Source organism: Erinaceus europaeus, chromosome 14 (assembly GCF_950295315.1).
Source record: "Erinaceus europaeus chromosome 14, mEriEur2.1, whole genome shotgun sequence".
NCBI lineage: Eukaryota > Metazoa > Chordata > Mammalia > Eulipotyphla > Erinaceidae > Erinaceus > Erinaceus europaeus.
In genome coordinates, this window is record NC_080175.1 from 24,601,361 (window position 1) to 24,622,954 (window position 21,594).

The 21,594-nt window shown below is 44.5% G+C and overlaps 1 protein-coding gene across 3 annotated transcripts in view; it reads left to right on the forward strand.

The window, feature by feature from the left end:
• The window catches only part of STN1 (STN1 subunit of CST complex), a 41,998-nt gene extending 24,796 nt beyond the window's left edge, over positions 1-17,202 (forward strand). For 2 of the 3 annotated variants that reach the window (XM_007530489.3, XM_060171381.1), the window contains 3 exons: positions 4,825-4,947; positions 9,659-9,731; positions 16,452-17,202. In XM_007530489.3, coding sequence (XP_007530551.1) covers positions 4,825-4,947; positions 9,659-9,731; positions 16,452-16,609 — 354 coding nt within the window. In that variant the 3' untranslated portion in view covers positions 16,610-17,202. The remainder of the gene's footprint in view (positions 1-4,824; positions 4,948-9,658; positions 9,732-16,451) is intronic. The other variant, XM_060171380.1, reaches the window with a different exon arrangement.
• The last annotated feature ends 4,392 nt before the right edge of the window (positions 17,203-21,594 follow it).

The window sequence follows — 21,594 nt, forward strand, 5'->3', positions numbered from 1 at the left end:
GCCACGTGTTTTAAAAGAAGTGAACAGGGCACTCTTACTTGTTTTGCTTTTGGAAACAATTTCTCATCAATTATGAATTGTCCCCTCACATGGCACTGGCCGGGGTGGTCAGTGTCATCAAATTGACTTTTGTTTGAAAGAGCCCTGGAAAACCATGGTGGCTTTACTGAAACCCTAGATCCCTTGGCACTTTGTGTTGTTACACAGATAAAAGTGTAGCAAAAAATAGGGGCCAGGTGGTGGCGCACCTGGTTGAGTGCACATGTTACAGTGTGCAAGGACCCAGGTTCGAGCCCCTAGTCCCCACCTGCAGGGGGAAAGCTTCACAAGTGGTGAAGCAGGTCTGCAGGTGTCTGTCTTTCTCTCCCCCTCTCTATCTCCCCCTTCCCTCTCGATTTCTGACTGTCTCTATCCAACAAATAAAGATAAAAATTTTTTTAAAAAGTGTAGCAAAAATAATTGTGACAGTGCTATAGTTTCAAGGTAAGGGGGAAGTCCTCTCCTTTCCTTTCTTTTTCTTTCCTCTCCTTCCCTTTTCCCTCTGTCTCTCTTTCTCTCCCTCTCTTTACTCTTTCTTTTTTTCTTTCTCTCTCTTTTTTAACCATAGAGGCCCATAACAAATGCAGAAACACAATAAGCAAACCTCTGACAGCTGGATAAATGTTGAGTTTGTTTGGGAGTGAAGACTATATGTCTTTATTTCAGAGATCCACCCAGTTCCTGACCTGAAAGGAGGGAGCCTGCTCAGACCCAGCACAGCCATTGTTTGTGCCTCTGAGCATTTTTGGTTTCCTGAATGGGATAAATTCGTCATTGCTCTTTAAAAAAAGATGAAGAAGACTCAAACCCCAGGTCAGGAAAAGCTACTGGCCAGCAGAGATGATTGGAGGCTTTACCCTTGAGACTGTGTCTTTATAATCCGCAGAAAAGGATGTCCTGAGGTCAGCTGAAGCCAACAGTTTTGGGAAAGAAGCTTCACATACTGTTTATATTTACAGAGAATCTGTTCTGTTAGATCCTCCTTGTTCACAGCTGGAGCTGTGCTTTCTCATCTTGCAGGCTTAACTCTTGTTTGATTTTATTGAAATCTGGAGAAAGAGCTAGCTTATTTATTTATTTTTTTGATCTGGGATAACCAAGTCACTTTTTTCTTTCGATTGAGGCATACTTGACATATCAATATGTTAATCTGGGGTACATAATACCATGATTTGATATTTATATGTATTATGAAATGATCATGACAGTAAGTCTTAACTACTGCCACCACACATATTTTTTCTTCTGATGAAAACTTATAAGACCTCCACTCAGTAACCTTCACATATACAATATAGTGTAAATTCTTTATAAACTTTTGCATGCCGTGAAGGTTATTGCTGGGGCTTGGTGCCCACATAACTCCACTGTTCTTGCTGATCATTTTTTAATTAGAGAATAAGAGAGATTTGCATAGGAAAGATACCTACAACACTGCTCCACTGCTCCACTGCTCGTGAGGATCCCTCTTACAGGTGCCGAGCAAGGGCTTAAACCTTGCAGATACGCTTTACTGAGTGAGCCACCACCCAGCCCTAGGTATACTATTGATATATATATATTTTATTTGTTGGCTAGAGACAGAGAAATTGAGATGGAAGAGGGGGATAGAAAGAGAGCAAGAGAGAGGCCTGCAGCCCTGCTTGTGAAGCTTTCTGCCTGGAGGTGGGAACTGGGGGCTTGAACTTAGGTCCTTGCATGTGGCAACATGTGCACTCAACTGTATGCCAGTATCTGACCCCTTGTATTAATATTCACTACAATCACCATACTGTATATTATGACCCATTACTTAATTACTTTAACTGAAAATTATAATGTTGTGACTGGAATAATTACATAATGATCCCCTTCTGCTTAGTTTCCAGTTTATTTTTCTCTTGGTAAGAAATGCAATAAACTTGACCTGTAGGGTCCATATAATCCATTGAAGACTGTGCTTCTCAAAATTACAAAAGTTCAGTAGGTACAAAGTGTCATGATGACCATCCTCCCCCTCAGTAAGAGCATTCATATCTGAAGTTAAGAGCTGAGCCTGACACCCCCTGGACACCCCCTGTGCGGCTGAGTAGGGCAAGGTGAGTCGTTCACCCAAAGCACTTTCAGTTTTCTACCCGCTGAAGTCGTCAAGTAGTTCTCAGGGTTAGTCTCTCTTCAGAGAGGGGGCACTGTCGTAACGTGGCAGTATGTCATCCTATTTGTTGTTCACAGGGAAGCTTGGTCTTCAGCTCTGGCCCAGCATGAATAGCTACCCTGCATGTTTCCGGAATGGAAGACCGTCATTCATCTTGGCCCCTTTTTCCCTAGTACCCAGTGGGTGACCCAACACAGCGCTGGGTAGTGAATGAAAAAAACAAAAGCAAAACTCCTTACAGACAGGGTAGATCATTTCACTGGGGATTTTCCATACAGCCCCAGAACAGAAAATGAACAGTATTTTTTTTTAAGTTACAGATACCCCACCCCTTCTTCTGCTTTCCTTTTTCTTTTTATCGTTATGGGAGCTCTCCTGCTCCAGGACAACTTTTCCAGATAGCAGATAAATAGAGGCAGGGCTAAGATTCTGTGAGAACTATGTTGGTTCCACCACAACTTTGGTAATGGGTGAGATGTGGAACTACACCCCTGTAATGTTATAATCATACAAATCATTATTAAATCACTAATAAAAACTGCATTAAATTAAAAAAAATTAAAGAGAGCTGGGCAGTGCTCTACCCCGTTAAGCACACACATTACCATGGGCAAGGCTCTGTCTGGGTTCAATCCCTGGGGATACTTGCAGGGGGGAAACTTCATAAGCAGTAAAGCAAGGTTATAGGTCTCTCTCTATCTATCTCCTCTCAATTTCTCTCTGTCCTATCAAATAAGAAGAAAAAAAAAAAGGAGGGGGATGACCACTGGGAATGGTGGATTCATTATGCAGGTACTAAGCTAGCAACAACCCTCATGGCAGTGAAAAATAAAAATAATGAAAAAGTAGAAAGAAGGAGGGAAAGAAAAGAAAGAGAAAAAGACAGCATAGCAACAAAGCCTCCTTCAGTGTGGTGGCGGATGGGTTCAGGCCTGTATGACGAAGCGGATGCTCTATCCAAAAGATACCTTTTGAAGGCCTTTTTTTTCTTTTTCTTTCTTTCTTCCTTTTTTTCTTTATAAAAAGGAAATATTGACGGGTGGAGGTAGATAGCATAATGGTTATGCAAAGAGGCTCTCCTGCCTGAGGCTCCGCAGTCCCAGGTTCAATCCCCCGCACCACCATAAGCCAGAGCTGCGCAGTGCTCTGGTGTCTCTCTCTGTGTCTCTCTCTCTCTGTATCTCTCTCAAAAATAAAATAAATAAAAGAAAAAAAAAAAAGAAATATTGACAAAACCATAGGGACCTACTTTTAATAGGATGGAAATTTGTCAAGCTATTTAAAAAGTGAATCAAAATTCCGGGAGTCGAGTGGTAGCACAGCAGGGTAAGTGCACGTGGCACAAAGCGCAAGGACCAGCATAAGGATCCTGGTTCGAGCTCTCAGATCCCCACCTGCAGGGGAGTCACTTCACAGGTGGTGAAGTAGGTCTGCAGGTGTCTTATCTTTTTCTCCCCCTCTCTGTCTTCCCCTCCTTTCTCCATTTCTCTCTGTCCTATCTAACAACGATGACATCAATAACAACAATAATAACTACAACAACAATAAAAAACAAGGGAAATAAATAATAATAATAAATCAGAACTCCAAAGAAAAATGAGAAGCTTTCAAAACACATTTCTGAAGGTAAAGTCCTACTCTAATGAGAGGTACTTAGGAGATATCTCTAGCAGCACCCTGAGATGTTGAGAAAGTGTGCTTGAACTTTGTTGTGACATTTCCTCTGAGAAACAGGGAGAGGAAAGCCACTCCCTAATGGCCTCTAGTGTGACACTTCAACCTCTTTCTTATGGCTAGAGCTCAGTGGGTAGAGTACATGATTTGCATGTGTGAGGTCCTGGGTTTCAGCCCTGCCCCCATATACCAGGGTGCTACTCCGGCCTCTCTTTCTCTCCCTCTCTCAATAGTAAATGACAGCAACAATTTAAAAACAAACACACACAAAAAAAACTTTTTCTTGTTAGGGGAGGTCTTCCATCCAGGCACTGCTTTAACCTAATAGGTCATAGTAATGTTTCACCACTGTGCTCAACTAGGCAGAAGAGTCTAACGATCTTAATTAAATTAGTAGTCTATGTTTTTTCTTCAAAAACTAGCTACAGGACCTGGTCACCGGACACTTAGGGCCTACAGTTAAGATATATTCCCGGAAGTCGGGCGGTGGTGCAGCGGGTTAAGTGCAGATGGCACAAAGCATAAGGACAGGCTAAGGATCCCGGTTGGAGCCCCCGACTCCCCACCTGCAGGGGAGTAGCTTCACAGGCGGTGAAGCAGGTCTGCAGGTGTCTGTCTTTCTCTCCCTCTCTTTGTCATCCCCTCCTCTCTCCATTTCTCTCTGTCCTATCCAACGACGAACAACATTAAAAAAGTAGATCCGAAGGTTTTCATTTTGATTTTTCACTTTCTATTGCCGACTTTATACTGACAAAAATCATATCTAAGGTGTGGAGCAGTTATCAAGTGTGATCCTGCCAGAGCAAGTTTCCCAATCCTCCTTAAATACCATCCTCCTAGGCCCTTCAATCTTTTTGACTCAGCAGATAAAAAGCCTGTTGTGCAAATCCAAAAACCAGTTAGTCCAGAGAGTTGCTCTCAGGTAGTATAAGATAGGACTTATTTCCTTTGTTCTCTCTTCTTTCCTCTTCCTACAGGTGGATTTTAAGAATGACACCACTCCCAAGGCCATCCATAGTATATTTAAGAATGCCATACAGCTCCTGCAGGAAAAAGGACTCATTTTCCAGAAAGAGGGTGGTTTTGATAACCTGTACCATGTAAGAGACCTGCCACTTTGTTTTTTCCCTTCATTTATAAGCTTCAGTTATAAGTTGATAGATCACTTACTAGTACCTATTTGTTTTGTTTAAATCAGTCACTAAGGAAGCACATAAAGTAAAAAGTAAAAGTTCTTATCTTTCCCGTGGCACAGTTTTTCTACTGTGTCCTCATAAACATTTATCCGCACATTTACAAATGCACATATAAGAGTATATATTCCTGTGGCTTTTTTTGCTGACCATAAAGTGTGACCGACCTCTAATTCAGGATTTCTCACCTCAGTGCTTTGACCAGAGTCGGTCTTAATTGTGTATGTGTTTGGGGGGCGGCGGGGGGTTGTCCTGTCACCATAGGATATTTGGCAGCTTCAGTAGTGTTGTCCAACTAAAGTCTCCTGGCAGTCCCCCACCCTTAACCCACACTTGTCTGTGACAACTCATAATATCTCCAGATGTTGCCAAGTGTCCCTGGGGACAGTTGAGACCCACCGTTGGAAATAACATTCAGCAACTTTGTTGATGCCAAAATAGCACAGCACAGGCATCTCTCTGTTGGTACTTGCTTGTTGACCTTATTCTCTTAGACATTTGCATGTCAGCTTATGGACATCTGCCAGACATTTTTTTTTAATATTTATTTTATTTATTTATTCCCTTTTGTTGCCCTTGTTGTTTTATTGTTGTAGTTATTATTGTTGTTGTCGTCGTTGTTGGATAGGACAGAGAGAAATGGAGAGAGGAGGGGAAGACAGAGAGGAGGAGAGAAAGATAGACACCTGCAGACCTGCAGGTGGGGAGCCGGGGTTCGAACCTTATGCCAGTCCTTGTGCTTTGCGCCTTGCGCCACCTGCGCTTAACCCGCTGCGCTACAGCCCGACTCCCTGCCAGACATTTCTTAACCATGTCTTTCTGATGGGAATTGGTGCTGTTTCTACCTATCTTGCTCTGAAAATAAGTGTTGCTATGGCTATTTTGCATATGAACACTGACTCTCAAAAGAAGAACTGCCAGAGCAGAGGGCACAGGCACTTAAGTGTCTTGGTGAGCAGGCTGACCTCCCAAAGGCCGGGCCAGCTACACTCCCACAGGGAGACAAGTGTTGGCTTGCCCCTGGCTTTCTCACTGTCTCCCTTCAATAGTGGAGGAGCCAGATTGAAAACAGGCCTCCCTGTGACCACAGATGATTAGTCATGTCAATGTGACTTCAGTCGATGTGGCTTCAGTTACAAAGGATTGTCCAAGAGACACAGCAAAACTGAGGGCCTTAGAGTCTCACTGTTGACAACCATGGTCATCAAGCTTTCCTTTTTTTTACCAGAGCACCACTCAGCTCTGGATTATGGTGGTGTGGGGGATTGAACCTGGGACTTTGGAGCCTCAGGCACAAGTCTCTTTTGCATAACCACATCAAGCTTTCCTTAACTGGACATCTGGACATTTTCTTTCCTCCTTCTCCTTCTTCTCCTCCTACTCTCCCTCCCTCTTCTTTTTCTCCTCCTCCCCTCCCCTCCCCCCTTCTTCTCTTCCCCCTCCCCCTCCTCCTTCTCTTCCTCTCCCCCTCCCCCAGACTGGGACCTTGGGCGCCTCAGGCATGAGAGTCCATCTGTATCACTATTATGCTTTCCCCACTGGACATTTTCTACATGCTGACTTTACCTCATCTATTCCCATTTTAGAGTTTTCTTTGCTCCCACCCCCCCCAATACCACCAAGGTTATTGCTGGGACTCAGAGCTTCTGTGACTCTACTCCTCCTGGAACCTTTTTAAAAATATTTTTTTAATTATTTTTTTCCTAGATAAAGAGTGAAAGAAGGGGGGAAAGATAACCACAGCACTCCTCTACCACTCATGAAGCTTCCCCACTATAAGTAATCCCATGTGGTAGCCCAAAACTCAAGTCCATCCCCTCACTTGAGATAACGTGTGTGCTTTACTGAGTGAGCCACCCGCTTTAAAAAACACAGAGGGATGACAGAGGACCTAGTGGGGTTGTATTGTTATATGGAAAACTGAGAAATGTTATGCATGTACAAACTATTGTATTTACCGTTGAATGTAAAACATTCATTCCCCAATAAAGAGAATTTAAAAAAAACAAAAAACACAGAGGGCTGGGTGATGGTGCACCCAGTTACATACACATTACCATAGCACAAGGACCTGTGTGCAAGCCCCCAGTCTGCACTTGGAGGGAGGAAGCCCCATGAGTGGTCCAGCAGTGCTGCAGGTATCTCTCTCTTTATCTGTCTCTAGCTCTAGCTCCCCTTCCCCCTCTCAATTTCTCTCTGTCCTATCAAAGAAACGGGGGCGGGGAATTGCCAACCGGAGCAGTGGATCCATCGTGCAGGCACCAAGGCTCAGTGGCAACCCTATTGGCAATAAAAATAAATAAATATAAAAATCACAGTGTTTTAAATGCTGGGCAACTTTTGTTGAAAGGGGTGTCCCAGTCTTTTTAAGAGTGAGTGTGATGCACCCCCAGGTGAGGAGGTGGGGAAGCTCATGCTGGGCACACGGCTTATCCACCCCCCTACCCTCCCCCCCCACACAACGCAGCCCTAGCTGTGCATGCCCGCATTAGGATGGGCCTCCCAGGCCTACAGGAAGCAGCAGAACTGTGGATGCCATCCAGGGCTGAGGTGTGGCAGGGCTGGGAACTTCCTCCTATGAATCAGTGTGAGCTGGAATGGGGTGATCAAGCAATAATGGTTCCCTTCTCCTCAGCAGAACCACCCCCCCTTCTCTCCCACCTTCTCCCTGGCCTTCCAGGTTTCTGTTTTCTGGAAGGCCTCGCCTCAAGGAAATAGTGGCGGTATCTCTGTAGGTGCATATGTGTGTAATGCTGCCCCGCTGTCTCTCATGCCCCTTAGTTCATCTGCACCGGAGCCCAGTGAGGAGGAAGCAGGCCGGCCTTGTCAGTCTACCTGTTTTTAAATCTGCTCATTCTATAATCCAGGCAGATAGGCATTCCTGATAAATGTGCTAGTTTGCTTGTTGGTTAATTCATTTTGTATTTCTTTTATTTGCTAGAACAGAGAGAAATTGAGAGGGGAAGGGGAAATAGAATGGAAGAAAGAGAGAGACACGAGAAATTGAGAGGGGAAGGGGAAATAGAATGGAAGAAAGAGAGAGACGCCTGCTGCACTGCTTCACTTTTGAAGTTTTTCCCCTGAAGGTGGGGACCAAAGGCTTGAACCCAGGTCCTTGTGTGTGGTAATATGTGCTTTCAGCTGAGTGTGACACTGCCCAGCCTCTACCTGTAGATTTTACTCCCTTACCTACTTTCCTTCCTTTTTCCCTTCCTTCCGTTCTTCCTTCCCCTCCCTCCCTCCCTTTCTTCCTTCCTACCTTCTCCCTTTTATTTTTGTTGCTGGACTTACTGTTGAAGGTGAAAGTGAAACCCATCTAATTGCTACATCCCTCTTACCTGAACTGATTATTAAAGGACCTCAGTTATGTTTGCTTTTGTAAATTAGAAAGTGTCTCTTGCTGTTCCTTAATCTCTTTATTTCCTGTATTCTTGAGGTTGAGAGAAGGGAGAAACCTAGCAAGATATAACACTGGAGTCAAGGGGCCAGGTAATGGCATGCCCAGTTAAGCATACATATTACCGTGTGTAAGGACCCAGATTCAAGCCTCTGGGCCCCACCTGCAGGAAGGATGCTTCATGAGTGGTGAACCAGGTCTGCAGGTATCTATCTCTCTCCCTCTCCGTCTTCTCCCCTTCCCCTCTCAATTTCTCCCTGCCCTATTCAATAAAATTAAAAGGAAGAAAGAGAAAAAAGAAAGAAAAAAATGCTGGAGTCAGCTCCAGAGGGAAGGAGACTAGGGATGGAAACTGGGTCACTTGTAATCAAGTGTGTATGAGCAGATCGAAGAACAAAAAGGGGAAAGTTGGTGAAGGTGTGATAATCTGCGAGAAGGTTTTCCCCTAACAGTATGGGATTCCAGATGTAGTCTTGTCCTTCCTTTCCTTCTCTCTGTCTCTCAGCCTCTCTCTTTCTTCCTCCCTTCCTTCCTCCCTCCTTTCCTCCCTCCCTCCCTTCCTTCCTTCCTTCTTTTTGGGTAGAGACAGAGGGAAGTTGAGAGGGAAGGGGGAGATAGGGGGAGAGAGGTAGCTGCAGCACTGTTTCACTCTTCCTGAAGCTTCTCCCCTGCAGGTGGGGTCTAGGGGCTGAGCCTGGGTCCTTGCATACTATAATGTGTGTGTTCATTCAAGTGCACCACCTTCCAGCCCCTTAGGTCTTTTCATCATGGCCCCAGTAAATACCCTTTCAAGGGAATATGCCTCTCTTTTTTAAAATATTTTTATTTATTTATATTATTGGATAAAGAGAAATTGAAAGGCATGGAGGAAACTAGAGAAGGAGAGAGGCAGAGAGACACCTGCAGCCCTGCTTCACCACTCGTGAAGCTTCCCCTGCAGGTGGGGACCCAGGGCTTGAGCCCAGGTCCTTGTACAGTGTAGTGTGTGTGCTTAACCAGGTGCGCCACCACCTGGCCCTGGGAATATGCTTCTCTACCCACTACAGAGCAGTGACTAAAGGAACAGTGCTGGCTTGACCTGTGCCCAAGGAGTTAAGACCGTTCGTTGGTGTAAGCAAGGTGATTTCTGCAAAACCTTTAGACACTGTCCTAAAGACTCATCTGGATGATATAATATTAACTTCAGGGTACTCTTTCTCTTCAACTGTTTTCCCTATTCAGGTCACCAGAGAAGACAAAGAACTGCACGAAAAGATCCACCATATCATTCAAGAAGACTGCCAGAAACCAAATCGTGAGTGGTTTAATGTCCATGCCATTCCCTGGGACTCCGGAAGGGAATGTTCCCTCCCAGAGAGTATTGGGAGGAGGGAAACTGAGGGGGTATCCCTAGTAATGACCTTCCCCCAACCCCCAGCTCTTCCTCAGCTTGCAGGGTTGGTTCTGATCTGGACTGACCTTAAGATTCAACCTTGGAGTTGTTTTTGTTTTTTGTTTTTTGTTTTTAACATGCAGTACTCAGGGCCTACTCCTAGGGATTCTGATCCACTCGTGGCAAGGTAGGGGCTGGACAGGTGAGCTCTTGAGGTGATTCTGATACAGTGCCATCTTCTGATTCTCCGCTTCTCCCTGATAATGTGTGACTACTTGTTTTGCTCTTGTTTTTTGTCTTTGAACCCAACCATGGCAGTTTCCTCTTTTCTAGCACCAGGCCCTTCTGTGCGGGGAGGAATGGCTCTAGCTATTGCCGTCTATAAACAGTGTGATGTAGTCATCTGGGAACCTGCTAATGTACAAAAGAAAATGGCTTAGAAAGCAACTGGTTTTAGTGGAGTTAGGTCAGCCCCTAGTGGTTAGAAACTCAAACTGTAGACAGCACACATGACCATTTTCACGTTAGAGAAGAAAACACTTGTCTTTTATTTTGCCACCAAGGTTATCAGTTGGGCTCTGTACCTGCATTACTCCACCGTTCCTGCCTGCCCTTTTCGAAGTGAGAGACAGAGGGAATGAGAGATGCCTACAGCACTGCTCCACAACTTGTGGCACTTCCCCCATGTAGGTGGGGACCCGGGGCATGAACCTGGGTCCTTGCTCATGGTAATGTTTACACTCTACTGTAAACACTCCACCACCCAGCCCCTAGTGCTGTCTTTAAACCCTGTATAAAGTGATTTGTTCAAGGTGAACTCTTAAAGTCTACCTTTTGTAAATATAAGGAATGTTGACATGTGTCAACAAATGAACACTAGAAGAAAAGTAGAAAGTCGAATGAGTGAAGGGCATGGCTTCAGAAGAGAGGTACTTTCTCTCTCTCCAGAGAAGACCGCCTCTTGTCCCTTTGGCCCATGCATCCCTGGGCCCTGGCCCTGCTGCAGGCTGAGTCAGCTGGTGGAGCTGAACCAGGTCTCCTACCCTGATGTTTATGGGATGTAGCTCTATTTAGCCTCTAAGAACCCCACGAGTTCAGATTCCAGGGCAGTGTGACAATAGATCTTAAAATAAATCGAAAGCAATCCATTGTCTTTGTGTGAGATTTCTGACTGTTGTTCACTTCATCCAGAGCAATAAGGATGAGTGTCTCATAATGAGAGGGAAAAGCCTGTCTATTTGCAAGTTAAGGAGTATTGAAGAGCAGTAGGATTCCATACCCAAGAAAGGATGAGAGGCTACTCCCCGAATAATATTCCTGTACTCACCCTAGTCCCATGCCACCTTGCCAGATACTTACTTTGCTCTGTGTTAGGAATGGAATGGATTGGAATAACCTCGGGACCTTGTGGGGATAAAAATGAAAGGAATTCACATTTCATTTCATAGAACCAGGCAGCCTGTGTGAGCTGAGGGTCTGTGAAAGGGGTGGGTTTTGTATTCACATCTTTTTTTTTTTTTACATGTATTTTATTTTCATTTGATAGGACAGAAAGAAATTGAGAGGAAAAGGAGGAAATAGAAAGGGAGAACAAAAGAAAAAAGACACCTACACCACTTTTTCATTGTTCATGAAGCTTCATCCCTGCAGGTAGAGACTGGGGGCTTGAACCCAGATCAGAGCAGAGAGGCTTTGCCCTAACTGAGACCTTCTCAAAGACATACATCAGTGCCCTGTAGCTATCAATAGTAAACTCCCAGGAACTTAATTCTAGAGCATGTGTAATTAGAAATGACAGCAAAAATTCCTTGTAAGGCCTGTCTTGGTCTTTACTGCTGCAACTACTTTCTTCTTCTTCTTCTTCTTCTTCTTCTTCTTCTTCTTCTTCTTCTTCTTCTTCTTCTTCTTCTTCTTCTTCTCCTCCTTCTCCTCCTTCTCCTCCTTCTCCTCCTTCTCCTTCTCCTTCTCCTTCTCCTTCTCCATCTCCTTCTCCTTCTCCTTCTCCTCCTTCTCCTTCTCCTTTTTTTTTTAAAAAAAGGAAATATTGACAAGACCATAGGATAAGAGGGGTACAATTCCACATAATTCCCACCACCAGAACTCCATATCCAGTCCCCTCCCTTGATAGCTTTCCTATTCTTTATCCCTCTCTGGAAGTACAGACCCAGGATCATTATGGGATGCAGAAAGTGGGAGGTCTGGCTTCTGTAACTGCTTCCCTGCTGAAGGTGGGTGTTGGCAGGTCAATCCGTACTCCCAACCTCTCTCTCTTTCTTTCCCTAGTGGGGTAGGAATCTGGGGAGGTAGGGCTCCAGGACAAATGGTGGGGTCATCTGCCCATCAATCGAAGTCAGGTTGGTATCATGATAGCATCTGGAACCTGGTGACTGAAAAAGAGTTAAGATATAAAGCAGAGGAAGTCAGGCAGTAGCACAGCTGGTTAAGCACAGGTGGTGCAAAGCACAAGGACCGGAGTAAGGATCCCGGCTCAAGCCCCTGCCTCCCCACCTGCAGGGCAGTCGCTCCCCCTCTCTGTCTTCCCATCCTCTTTCCATCTCTCTCTGTCCTATCCGACAACAACGACATCAGTAACTACAACAATAAAACAACAAGGACAAAAAAAGGGAATAAATACTAAAAAAAAAAAAAAAAAAGATATAAAGCAGAACAAATTGTTGACTAATCATGAACCTAAAGACAAGAATATTGCAGATGAAGATTTGGGGTTTCTGTTTTGGAAAAAGCTAGTAGGTCTATGTTAGGTATATTCTAAGGGGCCCTATTGCTTTTTTTTATGACCCTATTGCTTTTTACCTGAGCTTGACATCTAACATGCAGGTGACCTAAGTTATTGTCTGGGTAGATGGTGTCATAGTTGGAAAAAGGACTAGAAAGCTGGATCAGGGAAGAGAGTACCCCCCAAATATAGGAAAAGTATATAAATATTGTTAACTGTAAAACCCATTGATTTGATGTCAACTCTTCAACTTCATTACTCTGGTGAGACCTTTCCTAGCTCATAGGACTCCTTAGTTCCATTTCAAGTGGTACACCTCAAAACTTAAATATAGACCAGGGCCCATGAGCTAGGGCATATGTACATGTATGCATAAGTTAGGGGAAAACATATACCTTAAAGCAAATGTGCACAATAGTTTGCAGTGAGCCAATAAATGAAGCAAGCAAGCAGAGACCTAAAAAGACACCATAAAGTACCTAATAAAATAGTTTATGGCATGCCAACTGGGCATTCCCTGGGCAGACACCCCCCCCCCATGTGTCCTGGTACCCTGCTTCTCCAGAGCCCCACCCCACTAGGGAAAGAGAGAGACAGGCTGGGAGTATGGATCAACCTGTCAATGCCCACATTCAGCGGGGAAGCAATTACAGAAGCCAGACCTTCCACCTTCTGCACCCCATAATGACTCTGGGTCCATATTCCCAGAGGGATAAAGAATAGGAAAGCTGTCAGGGGAGGGGATGGGATACGGAGATCTGGTGGTGGGAATTGTGTGTATTTGTACTCCTCTTACCCTATGGTTTTTCTCAGGGTTTCCTTTTTATAATTAAAAAAAAAGTTTCTACTTAGAACTAGATATCCTCATCACCTATTTCTATCTCCTGTTGCACATCCTTCAATCACTCCAAAGCTAACCTTGTCAAACAAAGTAAGAACTGTAAAAGCTGAGTAACGGCAAGAGACTTTTATACTTTAATGATGACTCTTTAATCACTACCAGGCCCCTGGGGCCCTGGTCAGGGAATCCTGGGATTTCTGCACAAACATGGTGAACCTAGACCTCTAGGGATGCGTCTCACCACTGTCACTGGTCATCTCCATGAGGAACAACATAATGGACCCCTTTGTGGGCCCCTATAAGACTTTGCCCTCAATGTGGATCAACAAGGGTAGAGAATATTCCATTCTCCTAAGGGAAGCTGGATAACATACTCTACCTATCACCCAAGGATGATGGGTCCTGAAATTAGTGCAGCCTGGAATGTTCCTAGCCATGACCACAAAATGTGAGCTCAGACCTAAAGGGATGCAGAGGTTGCATAGGCTCCTGTGCTGACTATGGGCATCTACTCCTTTCTATAGTAATTCTGACATTTAAAAAATATGGAACCAGGGGATACAACACAGTAATAAAATACGTATCTCACAGGCATAAGACTGGATTCAATCCCCACTATTTTAGGGCTGGGTAGTAGCACACCTATTGAGCACACATTACAATGCACAAGGACCTGGGATTGAGTCCCCAATTGGAGGAGGGAGCTTCACTAGTGGTGAATCAGTGCTATAGGGATCTCTCTCTCTCTCTCTCTCTCTCTCTCTATATATATATATATATATATATATATGTATGTATATGTGTATATATATATATATATTCCCTCCCCCTTTCAATCTCCCTCTGTCCTACCAAGTCAATCAATAAGTAAATATTTTAAAATGATAAATAAAAAGCAGCATGCCAAAACTTAAAGGATGGTGGCTAAAAGGAACTTTATAGTTAGAAGTGCTTACACTGAAATAAATAAGATCTCAAATCAAAGTAGCTAACCTTAGAATTTACTAAACTAGAATAATAAGCTGAACCAAAAGCTAGCAAAGGATCAGACATATTAAAACTGGAGCAAAGACAACTAAAGAAATGAAAAACAGTTGAGAAAAATCAATGAAACCAAAAGGTATTTTGAGAAAACTAATGGAATTGAAAATGAGCTAAGGGGGAAAAGAAGAACTTAAATTACCAAAACTAGAAATGAAAGTAAAGATATGCTACTGATCCTGTAGAAATAAAAGCAGGTATATAAACCTGGTGAACAGAACAGAAGGGCTGTAAGTAGAATCTTAGATACATGGTCAAATGACATTCAACAAGGATGCCAAAACGTTCTGTAGGGGATAAAAGACAGTCTTCTCTGAGTCTTCTCAACATATAATACTAGGAAAACTGGATATCCACATGCACAAGAATGAAGTTGAGCCTTTACCTGACACTATATATAAGGGTTAACTTAAATCCTGGTGCTGACTCTCTGCCATGAGCCCACCAAGTTTGGTTAGCAGCGTTCCTCCCCTCCTTCCTCATGAGCTCTTCTCAGGAAGAGCAGTGTCTGTGTTGTGCATGCTTGTAGTTTAGTTCTCTGTGTCCGAGACCTCTAGCATAGGGCTCTTTTGTCCACATAGCTGCCCAGTGCAAGAGCTGACTTTCCTCCCATTTCACAGATGAGGACACAGACTGGGACAAGAACTGTCTTGCCCCATCCACTGAGCCAGGGTTCTGTCACCTGCTGCCCTCTGCTTCCCCCTTACCTCGTTCAGTGCTGTCCTGCAGTGGTTGTTCATATGGTCATTAATTTTGATTAAGGAAAATGGAATAAACAGCCATATATTATGGAGACCAGTATGGGTAGCAGGTTTTCTGACAGTAAACAACCCCTGTGGGGCAGAATGATGAGTCGATACAGCCACTAGAGGTCAGAATTTACCTGTGCTTCTTAGCCTGGGAACACCGCCTGGAGTTCAAGGGATCCAGAGGTGTTTCTCTCACCCTGATCCTGTCCATAGTGTGCTACACTGAGGCCTAGGGGTGCAGTAACTTGCCCAAGGCCACAGAAATGTACCAAATCCTGAACCCATACTTTACTCAGTACCACAACACCTACTGAGCACCTTCATGGAGCCTAACCCTGAAGCCTTTCATCATCTAAAAGCAGCGTGCAGTGGCTGTGTGAATCAGCTTGTGTGTCAGAGGCTGGGGAACAAGGGGGAGAGACCAGACCCGATCACTAACAAAGTCTGGCTTTAACTCAAGAGTTCCAAGTACAATTTACATCATAGCCCAGTTATAGAATTATATGCAAAAGATATATATATATATATATATATATATATATAACATATACATGCATGTGTAAAGTTCCACAAAATATCCTAACAATAAGAACCTGTTCTGTTCTATTCTATTCTATTCTATTCTATTCTATTCTATTCTATTCTATTCTATTCTGTTCTGTTCTGTTCTGGTCCTGCTCTAGTCTGCTCTACTCTGGTAAGAATAAGAATCACTGGTTTCAATTAAGAAAGATGTTACTAACTCAGACCACTATAATACTATACCAAGTGGCCTTAGTTGGGGTGGAAAGTAAGAGGTGACTGGAATACAGCCATCACAGATAAGACTTCTTAGAAGCCAAGGCAGAGAGGAATGAGGAATGGCCAGAAGTGGAGGTGGAGATTCCTTCATGGTGGCTGTCAGAACGCCTCACCAGTCAGGACTTGTGGGGAGAACATAGATGCCTCTCTAAACCGTCTCTGCCACCAATCTCAAGAGGACCGAGGCAGTAAGTGAGGAGTCCAGTACTGAACACATGTACTTACACACGTAATTTCATTTAGAGGAAAGAGATGGCAGACACAAAGATCCATTCATAAATTGCCTGGGATCCTTGCCTGTTGAAGACCTGAGTCCTTCTGAGCTGAGGGTCCAGGTCACTGTGGTGAAAGAATGGGCCTAAGAATAGGCTTGTTTGGTATTATTTTTGTTGATAGGTCAGACTAGGGTGTTTTCAGTTTTAATGTGCCTAGAAATCAGTCGAAACCCTTAATAGAATGCCTTTTTCCTGCAGATGTGGAGAAGGGCTGCCACTTCCGGCACATCTTGGCCTGTGCTCGCCTGAGCCTCAGCCCCAACCTGAGTGAGGCTGTGCTGCAGCAGGTGCTGGAGCTCTTGGAGGACCAGAGTGAAGTGATCAGCACCATGGAGCACTACTACATAGCATTCTGAGGAGAGACCAGGCTGAGGGGAGAAAGGCCAGCTGCCAGCCTCTCCCAGGACCTAATTATAAACACCATGAAGATACTCAGAGGTCTGAGGACACGTGCCACTCGACCAGCCATGACTGTGTACATGTGAGGACTGGAATTTGGCAACAGTCCCACTGGCCAGTTCCTGCCTGCTGTACTCTTGGGATTAAATGACTTCTATCTTAGTCACGACAGGCAAGAAGACCTACCTTGTTGTCCTGATGAGATAGAGCATTGTTCTTGGAGCAGAAGGGATTCAGGAGACAGTCTTGGTGACTGAATCAGTGTGTATGGTTTGAGGTTCTGCTGTGGTGAAGGACCTTCACTCTGGACTCCCCACATAGACTGCAGAGCATGTAGCAGTTGACATACATCTGCAACTTTTTAGAACTTCATACTGCTGGACTGCTAAGATAGCTTACCTGGATAGCACCTGCTTTGTTGTGCTCACGACCCAGGTTCAAGCCCAGCCTCTGTCTGCTGGAGGAAGCTTTAGTACATTTGGTGTCTTTCTTTCTCTCTGTGTCTCTGTCTTTTATATCAAAAAATAAATAAATAAAAAGTTGGCGTCAAGTGAAGAATCCCCAGTGGTAACCAAGAATAAAACCCTTCAGACTGTCGTATACATTCTTGTGGGCCCCATTTTATGGATGTCACTGACAACTGCAGTAGGTCCTGGGTTAACAGCTATTTGGAGATCCATCCAAAGATGGAAATGAATAACTTATCAATGCATGGCTCTGTGTTTATGTCCCTCAAAGTCAAAAGGCTTCTCAGTACTTTTCCCTGTGCTTGAGGACAACTGTGACAAGAGTACCTTGTCCCTTAATGTCCCTGAAGTTCCTGGAAACTGTCAGCTGATTTCCCAGTCGACAGTGACTATCATCCTGAACATCATCACTGCCATGTGCTGGATGTCCTGGCCCCAGGCAGACAGGCACCATACGTGCCCAGACAGATGATGCCATCAGGCTTCTACTCGGAATCACAAGGTGAAGGGAAATGGTGTGAGGCACATAGCAGGCTTGTCCTGACAGCAGAATGATAGAGCCAGCCAGCAAAGGCTGAGTGGAGAAAGAATTGGCACTAATTACAGTCATTTCACAAAGGGCACATCTGCCTTCGTCGGCTGCTTATTATACCTGTCTCCTGATATAACAAGTTGCAAGCCTGGCTATTTAGCCTGTTCTTTGTGGAAATTGAATGGTCTCCACACTTAAAATTGGCTGTAGCTCTGTGTATTAGGCTAAAAATTAGAGATGACACTATGCATCTTGCTGTGGACTTTTTTTTTAACCAGAGCACTGCTCTGCTGTGGTATGTTGGTATGGGGGTTTGCACCTGAGCTGTGGACTTCTCTGGCAACCCAGTTCTCTGCTAGGTTTCTCACCAGCATGGCTATCTTGTGACTTTTCTGTGTTTGGAAGATCCTGTAAAAGAGGGCCAGTACCCCCAGGAGTTCTTCCTTGGGACTCTCAGCTGCCCCTTGATGAATGTGCCCTGATTATTATAGCTGCCCAGGAAGGAGTCTTGAATAAGAACATCAAAAGCACAGGTCCTTGTATAGTTTGCCTTGAGTTTACCCCCAAGATGATCACACAGGTGTGAAAGATTGACTACAAGATGTTCATTGCTACATGAATTAGAATCTTCTAATTAGGAAAAGTACTAGTCTCTAAGGAAAATTAATTCAGATCTTTTTGCTGTGGAGCACTCACCATTCCTAGTAGGTTTACTGGGGGTCAGGGCTGTCAAGTTACTGATCTGTTTGTGTAGTGTGAGACCATTGATCTAAAACTACCTATGTTCATCTGTAGAGTGTTTTTCTAAATGTACATCTGTGTAAGTGTAGCATGTGAATACATGTGCATACAGTTGACCATGCCCCTCCCAAAAACACTTTCTGCTCTGATTTAGGACACTACATTCTAGCTGCTAATTCCAGCCTCCTTTGGCTCAGTCCTCTGTTACCCTGAGGGTACAGGGTTCAGCCCCAGACTTTTTTTTTTCCTCTCTGGTTTTCTCCCTTGGAGACGTGATCCAGTATTGTGGCTCATTCTGTCTCTGTGTTGACAGACACCAACTTACGTCTAGTCTGGGCATCATTTGAACTCAAGACCCTGACATTCAACTTCCTCTTGACACCCCCACTTAGGCATTCAGTAGACAGCATAAACTGAATGTGTCCAGAGCCAGCCTCCCCCCACACACAACTCCTGACTTCAAACACACCGCTTCTGAGATGGTCCCTGATGCAGGGAAAGGCAACTTCATTCTTCCCAGTTGCTCAGAAAAAACCCTTTGACTTCCTTCTCTCATTGCCCATGTCCAATATCTGGGCTCTACCATTTCTCCCCACCACTACCAGCTAGAGGATTATGGGTACCTTCTATCTGCTTCCCCTCTTCAGTACTTTTTTAAAAATTTTATTTATAAAAAGGAAAAGGAAACACTGACTAAACCACGGGATAAAAGGGTTACAACTCCACACAGTTACCACCACCAGAACTCCATATCCCATCCCCTCCCCTGATAGCTTCGCTATTCTTTATCCCTCTGGTAGTGTGGACCCAGGGTCATTATGGGATGTGGAAGGTGGAAGGTGTGGCTTCAGTAATTGCTTCCCTGCTGAACATGGGCATTGACAGGTCAATCCAGCCTGTCTCTCTCTTTCCTTAGTGGGGCAGGGCTCTGGAGTGTTGGTATTCTTCGTGTTGGTCACGAAGAATACCAACACTGGAGAAGTGACACATTGGTGGGGTCATCTGCCCAGGGAAGTCCAGTTGGCATCATGGTAGCATCTGGTGACCTCTCCCAAGAATCCCAGGTTGAAAGCTGCTGCTTTTCGGAGCTCACATCAGGTATTGTCTCCAACTCTCCATCTTGCTCTCCGCCCCCTCCAGTACTTTCTGCACAGCAGCCAGTGCAGACCTGTTCTGACCTAGTCAGAGTCTGTTATCCTCTGCTCCAGCCTCTCCCCACCTCCTTTCCCACTCATTTCTGGTAGTGGAAGGCACCACAATGTACCAGGCTCTGCTTTGCCTGGAGGCCTTTCCTACTTTCAACTCCTCATCTCTGCTCAGTTTCCTGGGCCCTGCCCTGGGGCCTTTGCACCTGCAGTTTCCTCTGCTCGAATGTTCTTCCTTCAGATAACCATATAATGGGCTTCCCCTGCTCCTCTTTTGGGTTTCACCTTCTTGATGAGACCTGCTATTGCCTCTGCTGACTGCAACCTACTCTTCTTCCTCCTTCCCAGGTCTCACAGACTGTTTTCTCCGTAGCACTTGGCACTATCAGACATTCTATATATCTTTCACTCCCTCTGTTGATTCTGTCTCTCTACCAGAAGGAGTTCTCACTGAAAACAGGATATTTTCTTTGTTTTACATAGTGCCTGATGCATCTCTCAAGGAAGACCCTGTGTGTGTGTGTGTGTGTGTGTGTGTGTGTGTGTGTGTGTGTGTACACCATAGTTTTTATAGGAGATTTATTCCTGCACCCCTCCACCCCTCCTGGTGTACTTCTTTTTAAAGTTAGACAATGAGAAACAGAAAGATACCACAGCACTACTTCACTGTTCATAAAGCTTTGCATGGGTGCTCCCATGTGGTGGCAGTTAGCTGGAGGCCAGGTCCTTGTGCATGGTCAACTATGTGCTCTACCAATGAATCCTCTCTTCTGCAGGTACTTTTTAAACTACGTATCTATACTTGGAGATTTTTACAATTAAATATCAATATGAAAGGACATTTAAAAAGCTGCTTCTTGGGGGTCGGGCAGTGGCTCAGTGGGTTAGCGCACGTGGCGCAAAGCGCAAGGACCAGTGTAAGGATCCCGGTTCGAGCCCCCGGCTCCCCACCTGCAGGGAAGTCGCTTCACAAGCGGTGAAGCAGGTCTGCAGGTGTCTGTCTTTCTCTCCCCCTCTGTCTTCCCCTCCTCTCTCCATTTCTCTTTGTCCTATCCAACAACGAACAACATCAACAATGGTAATAATGATAACCATAACGAGGCTACAACAACAAGGGCAACAAAAGGGGGGGGGGGGAATGGCCTCCAGGAGTGGTGGATTCATGGTACAAGTACCGAGCCCAGCAATAACCCTGGAGGGAAAAAAAGGCTGCTTCTTGAAGAATGAAACTGAACTACTATATTTCACCAAATATGAAAGTAAACTCCGTGGATCAAGGACTTGGATGTTAGACCAGAAACTATCAGGTACTTAGAGGAAAATATTGGCAGACCTCTTTTCCACATAACTTTTAAAGACATCGTCAATGAAACTAATCCAATTACAAAGAAGACTAAATATAAACCTATGGGACTCCATCAAATTAAAAAGTTTCTGCACAGCAAAAGAAACCACTACACAAACCGAGACCCTCTCACCGAATGGGAGAAGATCTTTACATGCCATACATCAGACAAGAGGCTAATAACCAGAATATATAGTTTGCCAAACTCAACAACACAAAAACAACCCCATCCAAAAATGGGGGAGGACTTGGACAGAATATTCATCACAGTAGAGATCCAAAAGGCTCAGAAGCACATGAAAAAAAATGCTCCAAGTCTTTGATTGTCAGAGAAATGCAAATAAAGACAATAATGAGATACCACTTCACTCCTGTGAGAATATCATACATCAGAAAAGGTAACAGCAGCAAATGCTGGAGAGGTTGTGGGGTCAAAGGAACCCTCCTGCACTGCTGATGGGAATGTAAGTTGGTCCAACCTCTGTGGAGAACTCTCAGAAGGCTAGAAATGGACATACCCTGTGATCCTGCAGTTCCTCTCTTGGGGATATATCCTAAGGAACCCAACACACCTATCCAAAAAGATCTGTGTACACCTATGTTCTTAGCAGCACAATTTGTAATAGCCAAAACCTGAAGCAACCCAGATATCCAACAACAGGTGAGTGGCTGAGCAAGTTGAGGTATGGAATGGTACACAATGGAATACTAC